Source organism: Ahaetulla prasina, chromosome 7, assembly GCF_028640845.1.
Source record: "Ahaetulla prasina isolate Xishuangbanna chromosome 7, ASM2864084v1, whole genome shotgun sequence".
Taxonomy (NCBI): domain Eukaryota; kingdom Metazoa; phylum Chordata; class Lepidosauria; order Squamata; family Colubridae; genus Ahaetulla; species Ahaetulla prasina.
This window is the reverse complement of record NC_080545.1, coordinates 47,335,988-47,355,830: the sequence shown is the minus strand read 5'-3', so window position 1 is coordinate 47,355,830 and position 19,843 is coordinate 47,335,988. Positions and strand designations below refer to the sequence as shown.

General features: G+C 35.3%; 1 protein-coding gene across 7 annotated transcripts in view; it reads right to left on the bottom strand.

Moving 5' to 3' along the window:
* The window catches only part of MSRB3 (methionine sulfoxide reductase B3), a 46,621-nt gene extending 29,574 nt beyond the window's left edge, over positions 1 to 17,047 (bottom strand). Inside the window, exons 1-4 of one of the 7 annotated variants that reach the window (XM_058189965.1) lie at positions 10,074 to 10,194; positions 9,237 to 9,445; positions 7,700 to 7,825; positions 7,197 to 7,323 (exon numbers count right to left, since the gene is read on the bottom strand). In XM_058189965.1, the coding sequence (XP_058045948.1) occupies positions 7,197 to 7,272 (76 nt within the window). In that variant the 5' untranslated portion in view covers positions 7,273 to 7,323; positions 7,700 to 7,825; positions 9,237 to 9,445; positions 10,074 to 10,194. Of the gene's footprint in view, positions 1 to 7,196; positions 7,324 to 7,699; positions 7,826 to 9,052; positions 9,119 to 9,236; positions 9,446 to 10,073; positions 10,218 to 16,824 lie in introns of those variants that run through there. The other 6 variants (XM_058189962.1, XM_058189963.1, XM_058189961.1 and 3 more) reach the window with 6 other exon arrangements.
* Positions 17,048 to 19,843: the final 2,796 nt, after the last annotated feature.

Sequence of the window (19,843 nt, the reverse complement as noted above, 5' to 3'; positions counted from 1 at the left end):
AGCTGTTGGTTGAAAAGGAACACTTTTATTTCACAGACTATACATTAGTTTTGATTGAAGCATTCTTTAAAAGTAGTCTTTTTGCTCTAAGGCCTACATTTATTTTTGCAGAACTTATTTTAATGGAGGACTTTGAAGACCACGGCTTCTAAATCAGGAAATTTTTCTACATCCTGGTTTCTGAATCTAAAATATAAACATAATTTCTAATAGTAAATGAAGTAGCTGCTTTATAATATTCAGTTGCTCAAATATTGGAATAAATAAACATTCTTTTATTTGAAAGCAAAAAAGACTGCTGTTAGAAAGGCAATGTTAAAATTCCCACAAATGTTATTGTATAAACTTCAGAATTTAGGTCATTACAGTCCTTGATCATATACCATTTCTATAAAGAGGCTATTTGTTTCATTTTTTATTGTTTATTCTATTTCAGGGCACAAAGCAGAGAGGAATGAATGAATAAAAACACAAAGTCCAATGTAGCATGGGGATATTATCTTATTTGATGTGGTAAATAGAATACACCATTTACGGGACAAAGAAATCAAATGGTAACAGAACAATAACAATTTTTTTTAAAAAAAATGCTTATCTGAAATAATTGCACTACAGTTCTTGGTGACTTTTAAAAAAACTTTTTAAAAAATCTAAAATAAACCTTAAGGTAAAAGAATAAATCTAGCCAATTATGAATAGTAACACTTTAGATTATCCTCAAGCTTTGAAACAATTTGCTGCTTTTAATATTACTTTATGATTGCATGTCAACCAAAAAGCATTTGTTTTTCCTCCCATTTTTTAAAATTTGTAAACCACTTTTGGGGCCCTTTGGGAAATATGGAAGCTTGTTCTTTGCTAAATTCCTGGGAAAGAGGATTTGAAAATTCTTCTTGCCATGTATTTATAATCCTGGGTTTGTATATAGATTTGAGTTTAGTCAAATTTAAAAGCCAAGTAAATGAGGTCAAATAAGGTAACTGTGGTTTCCACAAAAGGTTGAGACTATACTCAAAATTATAAAACTGTAAATAATTACTGCTAAATATTTACTATTGAGAATAAGCCAATACTTTCTTCCAAGTATATGAGCAGCTTCTGTAACATAGACTTGTTAACTCATTGAACAACTCACAAGCACATAAACCTTATAGCTCAAGAGATCAAACAATGAACTAATTACTGAATCTGCTTTAGTATGTTTGTTTTTAAGTAACTGAAAGTCTCAAGTCACAATTGACTCTTGATTTTTATAAAAATATCCATGTAGGGATTTTTGGCAACAAAATAGACGTAATTATCTTCTGCCTTCTAGATGTGTTTTTTTTTCCAATTCTCTTATCACCTTAGTATTTTCTCCCATCCAAGTATTTAACTGTTTTTTTAGAGGAAAAATCAAAATATCAGACACATTACAACAAAGTTCAACACAGGTAAGAGAAGTATATGAAACCAAGAGAATCACTGTATTAGTTATGTTAATATTGTTTTAAATTTATGGCTAGATGGCAACCTTGGTTAGCTCAATTAAATGCTGCAACCTGCTAAGATATTATTCTAAAAATCTGCAAAATGTTTGACCTTTTCTATATTATATACCAATATATTTTCAAGTTATCACACATTATTTCAAATTCAATACTGAGGATTTAAGAAAAGGAGCAAAGTTACATGCATGCTACTTAGCAGAATCTGGTTATCATGTTTTGATAACATGGCAACTGGGAAGTGCTATACTGAGGAAAAGTTTAGCAAAGGTTCACATGAGCACAGAACAGTGGTCAAACATGTAGGAAAGATATAAGTGGTGAGTTTTTTGCAGACAGATAATTGTCTTTATTCAGTGATTACTTGGACACACTACAGCTCTTAGAACTCTCTTTACTCTTAAGGCCTTTCAGACATACTTTAAAACTTATATAGATTTGTTCTTTAAATGAATTAATAAAGAATTTTGGCTTATTGCAAACATCATGAATAAAATGTGTCTTAAAGAAATATACAATACAAAAGATATGCCATCTAACTAAATCTATATAAATGCATTTCATATAACATTACAGATTTAGTTTCCAGCAAAAAATAGCCTTAGCTATTTTGAATACATATGAATGTACTTGATATGAAAATCAGTTGATGCAATTCATATAAAAGCCATAAGCTCCTATAACCATTAGTAACCAGCTTAATGTAGGACATAGAGGACTTCTCAACTAGAGCATGCATTCTAATACAATGGTACCTTGGTACTCAACTGCTTTGAAACTCGTCAAATTTGATAACCAACACATTTTGATATGAAAATTTTGTTCCGGTACTCATTGTTTGTTTGGTATTCAGCGCACAAACTTGAACTTGTCGGGGTCAGCTGCCTTGTGATTCACTACATAATCCTTATGGGGAAAATGTGTTTGGTACTCATTGTTTTTGATATCAATGTGCTTCCTGGAACCAATTTACAATGATGTACCATTGTGTGTACATCACCCAGTTCAATAAGCATTATGACAGGCAAAAAGATGAGTAAGTTCTGTTGATAAATGAATAAAAATTGAAATATCCTAACATATATGCAGCTATTGTTAATATAAACCATGTCACAATTCTCTGGTATATTCACTAAAAATGTATTTTGGTTATTATCTGTATCACTTCTGCTGACATTTCAGAATTGGGCAAACATAGTTGTATTCAAAAGGGCCAATATGTCTTTTTGTTCCTGTTAATTTATTGATTATATGGCTGCCCATCTCACTTGCATGGAACTCTAGGATGGTTTAATAAAACCATAGTTTTCTACTATTAAAAACAATTAAAATCTACATCTAAAACACAACAATAAAAAGACAGAGGAGAATGAACTCTAACTATATACAATATACTGTAACCATTTAATGGGCTCCACACTTCCTTGGGATCCCCAAGTCCGATGTTACATCCAAGTTTTGAGGGCCTTCCCGAAGGCCAATCTCACTGGGGCAGAAGGGAGGAAATAATATTCCAGTTATTTTTGTTTTATTAATGTTCTATATAATATTGTTGTAACTGTCATGAGGTATATTAATAAAAGATGAGATATAAATGCAATTAATAACAATAAATTTAAAAATAAATAATAGCATATTTTAAAGCCATAGATAAGGGCACTATATAGATGAAATATAATTAAATCACATAGGTATAAAATTCAATATTAAATACATATAGACTATCAAACGATTAACGTGATATGCCCAGTACCTTCCTATAGACGTACTGCAATTTCAACTGTGAACATCAATAAATGTTTTACAAACAGCACATAAATATTCTGCCAATTAAATACACAACACTGTATTTAAATATTTATTTAGAAAGCAATTACTTTGGAGTTAGAAAGCATTTGTGTCTTTCAAAACATATTCAGCATTAATTTAATTAAAATTATGTAACTACTTTTTCCAGGTTTTATAGAGCAAGAAAAGAAAGCATTCTACTGCATGCAAGAAGTGATGAAAGCAAAGAACAGTGTTAAAAGGGGGAAAAGGTACATTTTTAGAGATGAATCAGCTCATACAATACAAACTCACAGCAAAGCAAAGTAAGTTTTTCTCCTATATAAATGTGGCACTCTGCTACAGAAAATGTTTGTAGGTTTATGCACAAATTCAAAATAAGTAGATGTTTACAGGAAGACAAAATCACAGGAGGAAATATTTGATTTTTATCTTCCAAATTACAAAGATAACAAACATAAGGAGTCAAAACAATAATTTACTAGTATTATTAAAAATTATTTTAAAGGCACTTCACTAGTAATACTACTTATAAATTTGCTATTTTTCAAGATCTTTAAAACCACTAAATTAAATTATCTAAAAATTTTTTTATTCAGACTTAAATCTTTAGATTTAAGATTTCGTTATTACAGAACAGTATTTCAGTAATATGAAAAAGAATACCTAATTAGTGCCATCTACTGGAATTTGAGAGCTACTGTCTTTTAAACTGAAATTTCTCTAGTTAGTAAAATAATCTATTCTTATATGTATATATTCAAATTACAGCAATTAAAAAATTAAGAATTTCTAAAAAATAAGTACATGACATAAAAATTGTTTGCACTTTAAATAACATTTGGAAGAAAACAAAATGTGTAAATTATTGTGAACTTGGGACAAGATAAATGTACTTATTTATATGAAGGTGTTATCTTTTTTTAAGGATATACTGTATTATATGGCTAATTCTAAAGCCATCTAAAAGTATAACATGTATACATCATATTTAAAATGAAATGGTTTTTATTTATTTATTTATTTATAATTTAATTTCTATACCGCCCTTCTTCCGAAGGACTCAGGGCGGTTTACAGCCATATTAAAACACAGAAAACAAACAGCAAATTTAAAAACAGAATTAAAACCAAATATTTAATAGGCCAAATCAAACTAAAACAGTCGTAGACCGACATAAAACCCATTTAAAATTTCGATTTAAAATTACGCTTAGGCCAGTCCCGCACGATGAAATAATAAGGTCTTAAAAGTTTACATTTGAAGGTCCGGAGGTCGGGGAGTTGGCACAACCCCGGAGGCAACTCATTCCAAAGAGAAGGCTCTCCCCCTGGGGGCCGCCAAACGACATTGTTTGGTCGACAGCACCCTGAGAAGGCCCACCCTGTGGGAGCGCACAGGTCATTGGGAGGCTATCGGTGGCAGAAGGCAGTCTCATAAATAGCCCGGTCCTAAGCCATGGAGCACTTTAAAAGTGATGACCAGCACCTTGAATTGCACCCGGAAGGCTACCGGCAGCCAGTGCAGGATAGGTGTTATATGGGAGCAACGAGGTGCTCCCTCTATCACCCGCGCAGCCACATTCTGGACTAGCTGGAGCCTCCTTGTGCTCTTCAAGGGGAGCCCCATGTAGAGAGCATTGCAATAGTCCAGGCGGGAAGTAACGAGGGCGTGAATGACTGTGCGTAAGGAGTCCTGGTCTAGGAAGGGGCGCAACTGGCGAATCAGGCGAACCTGATAAAATGCTCCCCTGGCGACGGCCGTTAGATGTTCCTCTAAGGACAGCCGATCGTCCAGGAGAACGCCCAAGTTGCGCACCCTCCCCCTGGGGGCCAGTAATTCACCCCCAACAGTCAGCGATGGCATAAGCTGACTGTACCGGGCCGCCGGGACCCACAGCCACTCTGTCTCGGAGGGGTTGAGCTGGAGCCTGTTCCTCCCCATCCAGACCCACACGGCTTCAAGACACCGGGCCATCACCTCGACGGCTTCGTTGGGGTGGCTCGGGGTGGAGATGTACAGCTGAGTATCATCAGCGTACAGATGGCATTCCACCCGGAAACCATATAAATATAATATATTTATATGGTATTAAATATTTATATGGTATTAAATATTAAATATAATATAAATATATTCTTAATGTCTTACAAAATCTGTAACTATATAAATAATATATATTGTGCTTACCTAAGCTAATTTCATGGCCATGTCATTTATCAATTCCAGTATCTATGAATAATTTGTCTTTATAACTATTTATATCATAAAGAGGAGATGCAGGGTATCTGAGAAGCCATCTCTCCCCAATGGGACAACCCCATTCCACTTATGCCAACAGAAGAGGCCCTCTATGGATTCTGTCTGCTAAGGAACTGAATCAGGCGGGGTCAAGAAGAGTCTTTTCCCTGTGGCCTAAACACTGTGAAACATTTTTCCCCAAGAGGTGGGAATTCCCCCCACTCTTTTGGCATTCTGGAAGAGTGTTAAAACCTGACTTTGCCTAGTCTGGGGCCCCGAGGCAGTGCTCACCACTAAAGGTGGCTGATGGGGTAAAAAGACCACATCCCCATCCCAATCATCTCTTAGCTCCCTTAATTTCAGTTTTAGTACTGTTTTTAATAATATATTAATCTGTGTAGATTTTTAATCTGTGTAGATTTTTAATTATTTTTTACTTGTTTTAAAATTTATAAGCTACCCAGAGTCGCCTTGTAGGGAAGATGGGCATCATAAAGATTTGATAAATAAATAAAACAGATGAGAGCTTTTTCTACTGTTGTGAAACATGTCTGTTTTCCTTTCACCATTAGTGAGCTCTTATATCATGCTTCTATTTGGAACTTGAAACATGATAATATGGTAGAAAAATGTTATTTGCTACTTCATCGGTAGTCCAAGTGGAAATGTTGTCTATAGATGCTCACAGACATGCAAATTGAGGGAAAGCTTCCAAAACCATGACAAGCCTTCCAGAGACTAAGGCTGCATCAATATTTTGAAGAGTGATTCTTCACATGCACCAATGTGCTTTGTGGATTACCCTTTATGAATATGTTGAACAACACTATTATTTATTGTTATCTTTTGCACTTCAAGGTTTCTGCTTGTTTTGCAGAACTAACAAATACAAAGATAAAGTTATGACCAAAAATTGTGGAAATACAGCAAAATAGTGGGCAAAATAAGTACATAATTTTTTTTTTAAATTTTACATTTATATTCCGCCCTTCTCCGAAGACTCAGGGCGGCTTACATTGTGTAAGGCAATAGTCTCATCCTATTTGTATATTTATATACAAAGTCAACTTATTGCCCCCCCAACAATCTGGGTCCTCATTTTACCTACCTTATAAAGGATGGAAGGCTGAGTCAACCTTGGGCCTGGTGGGACTCGAGCCTGCAGCAATTGCAAGCAGCTGTGTTTAATAACAGGCTTCTTACAGCCTGAGCCACACTGCGGCCGGAAATTTTACAAGAAAATTTCCATTTGCAACAGTTTGTAAGAACTTTGCGTTCATTTTATTTGTTATTCTTCTTCTTAAAATGGCACTGAATGTTTCCTGAGATCAAATATATTGCCCCTCACCAGATTATATTATCCCTTGATAAAAATATAGTGCTAGACTATTTAAGACTACTTTTATATTTGAAGAAAGCAAAGTGCCTATTTATTATGAACTAAAAAATATGATCAAATTTATCAAACCCTATATAGAAGCTAAAATGCTAACCATTGTTACCAATTATTGTTTTAAAAAAAAGCAGCGATATACAATATAGTTTGACAGACTTTCAGCTTAGTTGGCTTTAAAAAGCTGATTCCTTAGCAAACCACAGCCTATTATTTCCTGTAGCAGAGATGCCTACTCTAGTAGAAAGAACCTCCATATGCATAACCACAAGTAGCACCCAGTCAACCTGAGGGAAGCCCACAGGCTTGCAGGGCCACTGGCTGGCTCTTTGTCACCAAATGCAGTAGGTTGAATGCAGACATCACTGTAATATCGTCACCAACACAACCAGAGGCAAAGAACAGGGGCAAGAGCTGAGTAAGGGAAAAAAAGATGAAAATGAAATTAAAACTTCAAAAAATTAGACACATTCATAGCAAAAATGATGACTATGACTTTTTTCTGAAAGGAAACATACAAGCTTAATAATACAAATACATTTAATACATGTATTAAATGAGTTCCTCTCATTCCTTGCACAACAATCTAGCAATTATTCCCAAGAAATAAAGCAACTTACAAAAATATATACATAACGATTTTAAGAAAATGATTTGAAAATAATCACATAAAAATCTCAGAAAGAAACATGGTATTTTGTTCATTCATTTATTATTTTATAGTTAATTTGCATCTAAGTTCTAAAAGTTTTAAAAATAGGGAACTTACTATTACACAAACCATTAGTACCTTAAAGTAGTTGCATTTTTAATAATACCCTCTTCAACTATGCATGCAGCAAGACTTTTCTTTATAAATGAAAAAGAACTCCATGTGCATTAGACTGAACTCCTCAGAAGAATGGATAAAATCAATCTAAGGAAAGATATATGAGAGGCCCATATTAAAGCTGTTCTATATAATGACCACTTGCTGAATTATATATTTTTCAAACAATTTATAATGAAGGTAACAAAGATGAGAACCCATCTGAAACATCTAGTGCAGAGTTCCCCCAACCTTTCTGGGTACGTGGCCTGGAGTGGGGGAGGGACAAAAGAGGGGACGATTTTGTGGGAGGGGCAAGTGCATGTGTGGGGGGGAAATGCAGTGTCTGCAACATTTGCAGTGATGCTCACCTGAGTGGGCTGCAAGTGCCCATGATGAGGCTTGCGCAAGTGGGGCCACAATGAGGTTTGTGTGAGTGCAGCCGCGACAAGGCTCGTGTGAGTGGGACTGCAAGTACCCATGACGAGGCTCACGCGAATGGGGCAGTGTGTGCACATGGAGGCACGTGCACCAGCCGGGCACTCATGCAGACCATGCCGATTAGCCTGCAGCCCAATAGTGGACCATGGCCCACATGCTGGGGACCCCTGATGTAGTGGACAAGTACATTGTGCCAGAATCATACACAATTTCTTGTGCTGTACCCATCTATTTTAATGTTTGTTCAAAATAGAATGCATTACAAAGTTTCTATATTTATATCAAAAATTAATATATATCAAATTATATATATATATATATATATATATATATTTATATATATATATAAATAAATAAATATATATATATAGATATATATATATATATAAAAATAAATATATATATATATAAATTATTATTTGGAAGTGCTATCTCTTGCTAATTTTCTATTGGATAATTGACCAAGCCAAATCAGTACAGAAATATGGTTTATAGGCACTGTAAACAGCAAAGCTGTATAAACCAATAATATATCAAGAGAATGACCTGAATGTTTTTTTAGACGGGGTTTACAAAAAAGGCTTGTTAAAGTTTTGAATAATATTATGAGAAGGGACAAAGAAGAAATATAAAATTGGTTTATTTGATCAAGGTTAAGATATGTTATTTCTGGTAAACCTCAGTGGACTTTCATTGCATTAAGCTATTAGGGAACGAAGAGATACTAAAATTGTTTATACTTTTCTATACGTTGTTTCCTTGCTATATTCTTTCTTTCCTTACACTTTTCCTTCTGCAAATTAAAAAATATTCCAAAATCCTCCATTATCAAGCCGTGATTGATAAGGGATCAGCAGCTGCCTTCTTACCAGCTAAGCAGCTAACTTTTTTTACCTTGCATTTGTACTGTTCTGTGAGTATCTTCAGCTTGAACTTGCTATACAACGATCAGCCTTAAGACTGTTAAAAAAAATCACTTGAATAATATCAGTAACTGCCAACAATAGTAGATCAGATCACATTTCAACTGTAGTTCATCTGCCCAGAAGTGTCAGCAACGAAGCAGGATAGGCTATACCTGGCATGACATCATAGAATAACCCCGTTCCTTCTGTGTCTGCAATACGATACTGATGAAAGGTGCAGTATTCATAGTGACATCACTGTGTGTGCCCATACATCTTGAAAGCACACCTTGTTGGGCCAGCCCAACCAGTTTGTTTTCTGTTGGCAACTGTCCCTGACTGGCTGTGAGCAGACTAGCTCAAGCTGCTGGAATCTTTTTTGCTGGCAAGGAATAATTAAAGCATTATTTTATTTACTTATTTTGCTGCTCTCTATTTAGACTTTTTAAAAATTTCCTGGAAATCAATATATTGATTATAATACAGAAGCCTATGCATCTACCACAAGTTTACGCAAAAACTTCTGGGGAGGATTTCTGGGGAAGAAACAGCAAGAATCTGTTGCATAGATGGTCTTCTGATTATACATCTTTAGGTCCAAATCTCTGTACTGGATGGATATGGGTGCCATCCCCATGCCTCAATTTGTTTCATGCTATATATTTTTCATTATATCTTGAATTACTAATTTGCTTTAGAGGGTATCTGAATAAAATACTACTTGGATTAAATTACTTCAAAAGACAGGAGCCAAATGTTTATATAAGCAGAAGTGGAGACAATAATAAGCAAGAAAGATAAACAACACAACCAATAGCCTGAAAAAAAGGATTAAAGATGTAATTTGCATGAATGACTACACAATGATTTTCTGTTTCCTAATCATGCGCAGAGACCATTCCCTTGGAGAAGGCGATCAACTAATAAAAAAGGCCGACACATTCCAAGCAAGCAAATAAAAATGTATTTTCACTTTGAGAAAGAGAAGTGTGCAGTGAAAATGTAATTACCTAGCAAAGCTGTAGTCTTACTGGGCTCCAGCAGCTGATCATAAAAGGTCTTCCTATTCTGTTTCATCAACTGTAGCACCAGGCAGCCTGCACGCCTACCAATTGCAGCCATCTGGCTTGTGTCAAAGCCTGTGACTCAAGCAACTACAGTGCAACAGGGAGAAAGGCAGTGATATCACTCTTCAGGTCAGGCAAAGAACAAGAATGAATTCTACCTCTAAAAAGGTGGGTGCCCCAGGAGGAGAGAATTTCTAGAACACTTAGCAATTTATGATTAAAAATGTTCTCTCCATTAAACCAGGAACAGACCACCCCCTAGTGGTTAGCAGGCAAAAAAGTGCAAACAGCAAGCTTGTGTTGCTAAAGCTAGATAAAATAGCTTTTGCAAATCAATGCAAAACAAAGAATAAAGTGTTGATTGACTTGCCCATGGGGAAAACAATTAAATGTTTCAAAAATAGAATACATCCTGTGATGAAAGATAATTGAATGTTTTAATGATGTAATGCCACTTCAGATTGTAAGTGGATGCTAATGTTTTAAATCCTTCCCCACCTAAAAATAATTCCACACCTAGTTTTAAAACAGATTGTTGCTGCACTGTTATGTGCAACTAATATTATTACTGCAAGAAAAAAATCAGAAGTCTGATAAGCATCTTTCCAACTAACAAATTTTTGTTAAACTTTCATGCTGCCTCATTTTATTAAATGCATAAATTGCATAATCTACAAACTAACTTTCCCTCATGAAAGCTTGTCTTTCAGCAAAATTTCTTAGCTATGCCAATAAAAGTTAAAATAAGATTATGACCTACACTTTTTAATTTCTTAATGTTTTCTTACAATCTACATTAGTGATTTAATTTGAAGGCAAGCTATACATTATAATGCATTTTGCCAATCATATGGAACATTATACACACACACACACACACACACACACACACACACACACACACATTAGCTTTGCAGATGCATTAAGAGACTTAATGAAATATAAAACAGACATTTTGGGGAAAATAGGGAAGAGAAGTGTACATAAACAGAATGTTGCTCTGATACTGATGTATCAGAGCAGAATTTAGAACACAAGTGTCCACCTAGTGTCATCACGTTGCCATCACATGATGTTTCGCGATGTTTTTTCCTCACAGAGCTGGGGTGGGTGTGGCCTGCGCATGATGCAACTGGCCCACGGCCGCCAGTTTGACACCCCTGATTTAGAACATGCTGGATAGGGTATTCTGGGAGTTGAAGTCCACGCATCTTAAAGTTTCCACGTTTGAAAAAAATGCAGATTTACGACATGAATTATTATCAGGATTCCCTTGAGTAAAGACCTTACTGCCCATATAAGGAATATAAAATAATTTATCCCTTGAGACTGTTAAAGCAATTTATGATTACAAGTTAAAACAGTATAATTCAGCACATAATCACACGAAACAGCTAAAAAAAAGACAATTAAAGCAACCCATAGCAATACAGTAAAAAAAAAGATCAAAAGTTTAGGCTTAGACATGAAAAAGTCAACAGAAAGGAGACTGATCCTCCAAATTACATAATCTGGGCAGGAGGTAAAAATAAGATCTGCCTTTAGGTCTCAAGCAGCAATTTCCAATAGCAAGAAACTGCTAAGCAAAATCTCAGATAAAAGATATAGTAGTCAGGTAGGATCTCGTAATATAGAATTCCTATCACTAGCGGGAAATAGTCACTCTTAAAAGTTGTCCAAATGAGGATTTATACGGCATGTTTTAAGATTGCCACTTTCTCAATTGCTGCCAACAAATACACAAATAAAAGTTTATCAGAATTATCTCAGAAACAGGCAAGAGATGAAAACAGCTGACAAGTACAAATAGCCCTCAACATATGACTGTAATGAGCTCATAATTTTGGTCATAAGTTGTGATGGTCTAAAAGTTGGTCACCCTGTGACCATGCCTGAATTTGCAGTTGCATTAAGTGCCACAGTCAAACCCATTGTTCATTAGGGGACAGACTTGGCTGGAAACCAGATATAAATACCAACTTCTGGTAAAAACATAAAAAACAAAAATGTGGGGGACTGTGGGGGACTGCAAATAGCCCTAAATGTGATTTGGTTACCAAGCGCTCAAAATGGGGGGAGCAGATATAACTTCAAATCCTTAATTTCAACATTTTTAACTTACAGAATTTTAAATTGCTAGCATTTATTGAGATTTTCATTTCTTAATGAAATTATTATATTTTTTAAAAAATTAAAAAATAGCAATTACACTGTAGAATGAAATTATACAATGCTGCCTGCTGTCTCTGACACATAATCATTTTTCCTAATATTATGAGATTTATAATAGCCTGAAAACCTGAAAACAAAGCATCTTAAACAAAGACATCTTAAATGTCCTTTTCTTCATGTATTCCAGCAGCAAAAAAAAGATCACTTCTGAATTGAGGTAATCTGATTATCTAACAGAAAAAGTATAAAGGTCCTTTTATCTACATCCCCAATTTGGCATCAAAGTGCTTATAGTAACTAGGTTTGCAAGGACTTGGGAGAATTATCAAATTTTACGTATATCAGCTTCAAAATGGTAACTTTCTAATAGAAGTTACATGCTTGGGTTTTTTTGTGAAAGAGTAATTTTTCTCTTTTGAGATTATCTTGGGTCATACTGACAATTAAAACAGGACAATATACTTGGCTCTGTTATTATATTCAAGTACAAAAACCTAATAACTAATAGGGAAAACCTAATGGCAATACTTTATTGAACTACCTAGAGAAGATTTGATATACTGTATATTTAATTAGAAAAAATCATTCTGCAAGAAAATATAATAGTAAAACTTTTGTTTGATACTTTTAAAATTGCTTTGTGCGTTCGTCTTGCATTCACTTTCAAACATTCACTCATTCCATCAAAGGATAAGAGCTGATATACTGCCTGTTCTTGGCACAGTTACCGAAAGCCTTATCTCAACCAGCAGCTGAATGAGAATTGGTACTGTGTGTCAGGATAACTGTAACCTAAGAATAATAAATACCGTAGAAGATCAAGCAGTGCTTTAAAAACTTACAAAATGATTTAGTTATAACTTATCACTTGTATTTCATATGGCCAATAAAGTACTTTTCTTCCTTTTATAAAAGGGTAGTAAAAGGAGAAAGCACATAGCCAGTTAGATAATAGAAAAATCTTTGATTTAGAGTAAGATTTAATGCAGGAGATACCAAAGAATTAACATCATTTGCATCTCCTGCATTAAACCTATTCTAAATCAGATTTTTTTTATCAACTATATACCAAACCATGTGCAATGATTGTTTATTCTTGCCATACAACCGTGTCAATTGCAAAGGACTTCATCAACAAGAAAACTAAAAATATGTTAACTATAAATAAATCAATATCAAAACTAAAAATAACCATAAAAAAACAAAGATAAACTCCCAGATAGGCACCTGCAGTCCAAAAGACATAAAACAATTTCAGCCTGTTTATGGAACTGTAGCAAGATGGGGATTACATGTGCTTCTGGAAGTAGAGCATTCCATAAAGTGGGGACTATTACAGAGAAGAGTACTTTCTCATACCTTACCACATCTGTTTTTAACAGGCCCCAAGATTGGCAGATTTAATAATATCAAGTGGTGTGGCCTGATGTAAATAGCCGTGTACACAAACATCGTGTCCTATGCAGGACAGTATCTTATTTATATCTTATTCAAGGTGGAGTTACAGAACAATTTATAATTACAATTCCAAAACGCTAATTTGGGATCTCAAGCATTAACAGCAGACTGCTGATGTCTGTAGTATAGATTTTCTCTCCCCAAAAGAGGAACAGAAAAAGGAGTGGAGACATTTAGCGTCAGATCACAGGAAGAGCTCTTTCATTGTTCTGAACATTCACCCAACTGAATACTTTTAAACAGTGCAAATTAGAAGCTTGGAAAGCTCACTGCTTTTCATATAGATGGCACAATGGGAGGGGGCACCCTTGCCAAGCAAGTTGGTTTCTATTGCTTTATCACCTGCTTTTCACACTCAGTGCATAAAGAAACTATCTGTCTAATAGCAACTGTTATAGCCTCAATTTAACTAAAATATTCTTGCATTTTTAATTAAACAAAAAGGTTAGTTTTCTGCTTGGCAGAAGACATATGGGTAAAACATAAGATCTGAAATAAAGCAAAAGCTAAAATAAATAAAATTATAAAATAAAATAAAATAAATTCATAAATAGTAAATAAGATCTTAGTTTTAGGAGTTTGGAGAAATCAGTAGTAGAAAGATGATTTAGCTTTGGACATATTTCCAAATGTACCTGGTTAATTTATTACGTATAAGTGTTGGCTGCCATAAAACTCTGCATTTATAACTCTGATCTTCACCTCCAAACAGGAAAAATAAATAGCTTTGCATTGGTTTGTCAGTTTAGAGCAAAAAACCTAACACAACCTTTTCCTTCAGACCCAGGGAAACATCTGTAAGAAGTTGATACTGAATGTTTGAAGAACTGATAAAAACAAATTTAGTACTCTCCTAAAGATTACCAGTAATTATAACGTAAATCTGTGTTGGGGGAATAGTTTCTAAGCTTTAATTGATTTGTGATACTGTAAACTGCCCAGAGTTGCTCAATAGTGAGATTGGTGGCATATAAGTTTAATAAATAAATTACCCAATTATCAAAAACCTTTATATTTTTATTGGGTGGGAAATATAATTCAATAAAAGACAACTAGAATTTTAAAATAACATGAGAATGTTTTACTTAAACTATCAAGCATCAAATAGCATTTTTGGAACTCCTTTCTCCCAGATACATTTGAATCAGCATGATATAATTATAGAAAACAGTTTTAAAAAGCAAACTCAGTTTGCATAGGAGTCTTACATCAAAAGATAAGCAACATGTTTATCATAGATATTAATGTGCATTCAGAAAGCTGTCTTTGTAATCACTTGGCTTTCTTCCCAGTGGTGGCTTTCTACCAGTTCACCCCATATCAGGCTACGCCAACCCGCTTCTGAGCATGCGCACCCATAAGTGAACCGGTAGTGACGGGTTTTGAAACCCGCCCTGTTTCTTCCTCTCCAACCTGGATTTCTTTTTTAAAAAAATATTTTAACTTAAAAAAATAGAAAGTTGCCATGCTGCAAGAATGCATGTTGTCCTCACAAAGATACATCCTCACTAAACAGAACAGCCTGAGAAAACAATGGAATTCTAGAAAACGAAATTGCTCTGAAATTTTTATTTTATTTTTATTTTATTTTTACATTTATATCCCGCCCTTCTTCGAAGACTCAGGGCGGCTTACATTGTGTAAGGTGTAAATTGATCATGCCCACCATGACGTTCGCATGGTGAATATACTTTCTATGGCTATTTGAATATTTATAAAATATCAAATAAGGTCCTGACCCAAAACATTTGCCTAAAACTGTAATAAGACATCATGTGGCTTGTTTGGTTTCATCATACCACATTAAATGAATCTATTCCTGTTTGTAAATCATGGTTTGTGTTGTACAAACCCAATCGATTGTGGTTTATCCAGCAAAATATGGCTATAAACAATGTGCTAGTTATAAACTATTATCTCTGGTAAACCTAAGGTATCAGAAGAAAAAAGATGGTCAATATGAGAACTGGAAAGCAAGGTCCAACCACATTAAACATATTTAAATTATATTAAAGGTTGATTCTGTTAGACAAAAATCCCCTTTGTTAACTTGCATTAACTGAGAACCCTGAGAAAAAATGCATTTATTTGTGAATTCTAAAACAGTTACTCTAATCACTAATCCCCACAGACAAGCAAAAATTGCTGGATTAATAAACTTTTGCAAATTTATGTAATGGAAACAATAGCATGCTAGTTGGAACACACCCTCATCACACCTCCAAACCTGGCAAATTGCCAGTGGCCTTATTTTTGTGTGTCAAATGCTAATACTTCATATGAACCTTTAAGTAGATTATTTGCTTTAAAAGTGATGCAACTTCTCCAATCCCATCCAGAAGAAAGTGATTAAAAAAAAAAAGAGGAGAGCTGGCTTCCGAAAGCAAACTAATTTGGGGGGGGGGAATTAAAAAACTCCCCCCATTCCCAACCTGAATATAAAAAGCAGCTAAGATTCCTACTGTGGTTACCTATTGAATACCATCACATAATACCTGAATTTAGTTGCAGCCACCACCCAGACAGAATCAGCCTAATCCTGGACAGGGACTCTTTCAAACATACATACATTCAAAATACAGATGGGAGGCTTGTATCATCCCAATCTCCTCCTTGTCTAAGCAGAAGTATGTCCTGTGGATATTGACAGGGTTCTCGGAAGCAGGTGGGGTCAGAGTAATAAGGAAGAAAGACGTCCTTAAATTAAACCACGCTTATAACAGTTTATTGTAAATTATTCGACTGCGCTGGACCCCATGACAAGGTACATCATGACGACTACAACTTTCGTTGGAACTATCTGGATAGTCAACCTTACTTAATTCTACCGGAGGTTAAGGAAAGCTATCGGTGCTGGACTGCTGCTGGCCGGAATACGTGTCTCAGGGCAGTAGAAGTCCTCCTCCACCTTTTTTCTTCCTTGCTCATCCCTGCCACAAAGCGCCTCCACCAAGCCATCGCCCTTTAATTTTCAACTCACCGCAGGCCGGATCGAACAATCTAGAAATCCGAATAGAGAGACGGGCGGGTAAGCTTGCCTTTGCAAGGGACTACGGCTCCCTACCTGGTATCTGCGTAAGAACTGCCGCCGCCGCGCAGAATAAATTCAGGAGCAAGGAAAGCTCGGCGTGCATGGAGAGGCGAGGCAGAAAAATAAAGCGGTAGAGCCTTGGCAGGAGAAAAGGTAGCTACTGTTCCCGCAGCCGCGTCGGGCCAAAAGCGCCCTCCACCCACACGGTCCAGCAAAAGGCCAGGCCAAGCAGCCTCTCCAAATGGCATGACGGGAAATTCCTTGGACGGCAGCTGCTCAATCAGCTCCAAATATGAGCATAGAGCCGAAAGAGACCGCCACCGTCCCAGGACGGGGCGGAAGGAAAGGGTACGGGCTTCCAGGGCTTTTTAAGTCCATGTCGGCCAGCAAAACTTTACTTTCGGCGTTCCCTTTGTCTTCAGTTGCAACAACTGAGAGTCCATAGAAACCATATAGAAATTTATATAGAGAGAACTTGAGTAGAATCAATTCTTCCCTCCCCCCCCCCGTAAGTTTGGTCTAGGTATGATTCCATCTAAATAAAACGCACAAATTCCTGATACTTTGCCAATATCTGACCAAAGTCCATTTAATTCAGAGATGGTTCCAATTCAGTGACATGATACAGGAAGCAATACAGGTAGTTCTCAACTTAAAACAGTTCTTTTAGTGGTGAAAGTTGTTACAATGGCACTGAAAAATGTGACTTATGACCATTTTTCAGTTTAGGACCCTTGCAGCATTCCCATGATCATGGCAACTGGTTCGTATTTATGACCATTGTGATGTCCCAAGGTCATGTGATCATCTTATGCAACCTTCTGACAAGCAGCCAATGAGAAAACTAGATGCACTTAACAACCATGTTACTAACTAATTGACTTCAATGATTCACTTAACTGTGGCAAGAAAGCTCGTAAAATGGGGCAAAACTTGCATAACAACTGTCTCACTTGACAGAAATGTTGAGCTCAATTGTGATCTTTAGTCAAGGACTATGTATAATCACATCCTAATCTACTCTGACTAGACTATGGCTACACTTTTATTCAATTCATGAGAGGGGTTTCTAACAGTGTTAAATCATAACATGGGTTGGCTGGTTTATGATTATCATGTAAGATTTTAGGGCAAAGCCATAAACACCTGTTTCTTTTAAAAGGAGCTTCTGCATATTTAAATATTTAATTTTAATTAATTTTACATTAAACCAATGCTTTTCTCCTGATCTTACACCCTTCTTGAGATTATCTCCCAACGTATCACAGGTTAACTAAAAACTTTAACCAAAAACTTTCTACTATTGACCTCACCCCATTCCTAAGAGGACCATAAGGGGCATGCATAAGCGCACAAACGTGCCTACCGTTCCTGTCCTATTGTTTTTCTTTTCTTCTTCCTATATATATATATATATATATATATATGCTTATACCTCCTAATATTTACTCATATATGTGTTTATATACTATATAATCTTTTTGTATGATACCTACATATATTGTTGTGACAATAAATAAATAAATAAAATAAACTGCAATCGAGTCCACACTCACATATCCCTAGTTTAAAACAAAGCAAAAAGTCTCAATTTCCTGAGGTTTTTCCCACAATATCCAAGTGCTTTGTCATTGCTTTCTTCTGGTATTTTTTTTCAATGTCCCATTCTAGCCCTCAGTTCTGGAATTTGTTACCAAGCTCTCATTCAAGTCTTACTCAAATTGGTATTAGCTTTTTTTGATATGATCAAGGTGAATTAAATGCCACCTATTGTAAAAAAAGCTAAATAAGAAAGCCAATCTTCATTGGAGTTCTATCAGTGTTTTCAAGATAAAATCTTATAAAATAGCAATACTTCTTGGATCCATCCAGTCTACATGGCTACAGGTGTCCAATAAAAGATTCACATGGAAGAAATGATCCTTCTGATATTCTAGTTCCAGACCATTTAAGGCTTGTTAGGTTGATTACCCAATATGAGTGATCAACTAGAAACAAATGGAAAATATGTCCAGGAAATGATTCAAGAATTGGAATTTGGAAATTGATGAAAAAGAGAATGGACTTTCAATCTCTAGCTAACTTAATCCTAGAAGTCCTACAACATTCAGTGTTGAAGACTAGTTAATTTCCTGAAGATTCAACCATGTTATGATTACAGCATAGGCCTCAAGAGCTACCTGTTCAATTCTCATTTATAAAAGAACAATGAAGGATCTTTCAAAACCAAAATCAGATTTGAAACCAGTTTGAAAGGTTGTTACTATGCGTGTCTTCAAAGTGACCTCTCATAAATATGTAATACATAATTTTAACTTCCATCATCCAATTCAGTCTATTAACTTTTATAAACCTGACTGGATTTGTATACAATAAGTCATTGACATCCTTTCAACTTATTTGTCCACATCCTCCATTAATATTGATTAACGTAGATATAGGAAATCTAGAAAAAAAATCTATTGAAGAATATTTCATATAAGGAATTCCAAAATTAGCATGGATAGAAATTCTCTAAACATCTTGCAAACGTATTTTTACATGTAAAAACTACACTAATTTCTGCAAATGAAGAATAGGTTACACCGTTACAGTAATAGCAATAGTACCGCTTTACAGCCCTCTCTAAGCAGCTGACAGAGACAGCATATTGCCTCAAACGAAGATATCAATTTGAGATTCTCTCACATTATTCTACTTTTCAGAACAGTTTAGTAGTAAGTAGAAGAGGTTCTTTTAAAGGTTCTTCAGCTGAAGAAGTTTCTTGGATGAGAAGTGAAACGTCATCAAAGAAAGACCAGAAAGTCCAGTTGCCTCTTGAAAAAAGCACCTTTGGGACAACCATGACCTAGATGACTGAGAATCTCCATAGACATTTAATTAGAAGATTGTTGATTAGCTAACAGAGTAGCTGTTCACACTTAAAATACATGATAAAATGTAGTTGTCGTTTTGTATTTAACAATCATCCAACTTTCCTGTGCTTCCAACCAGTGCAAGAGTTGAAGAAATTTATTTTAACTATTATTATCCCCAGATGTTAAAAGACCTA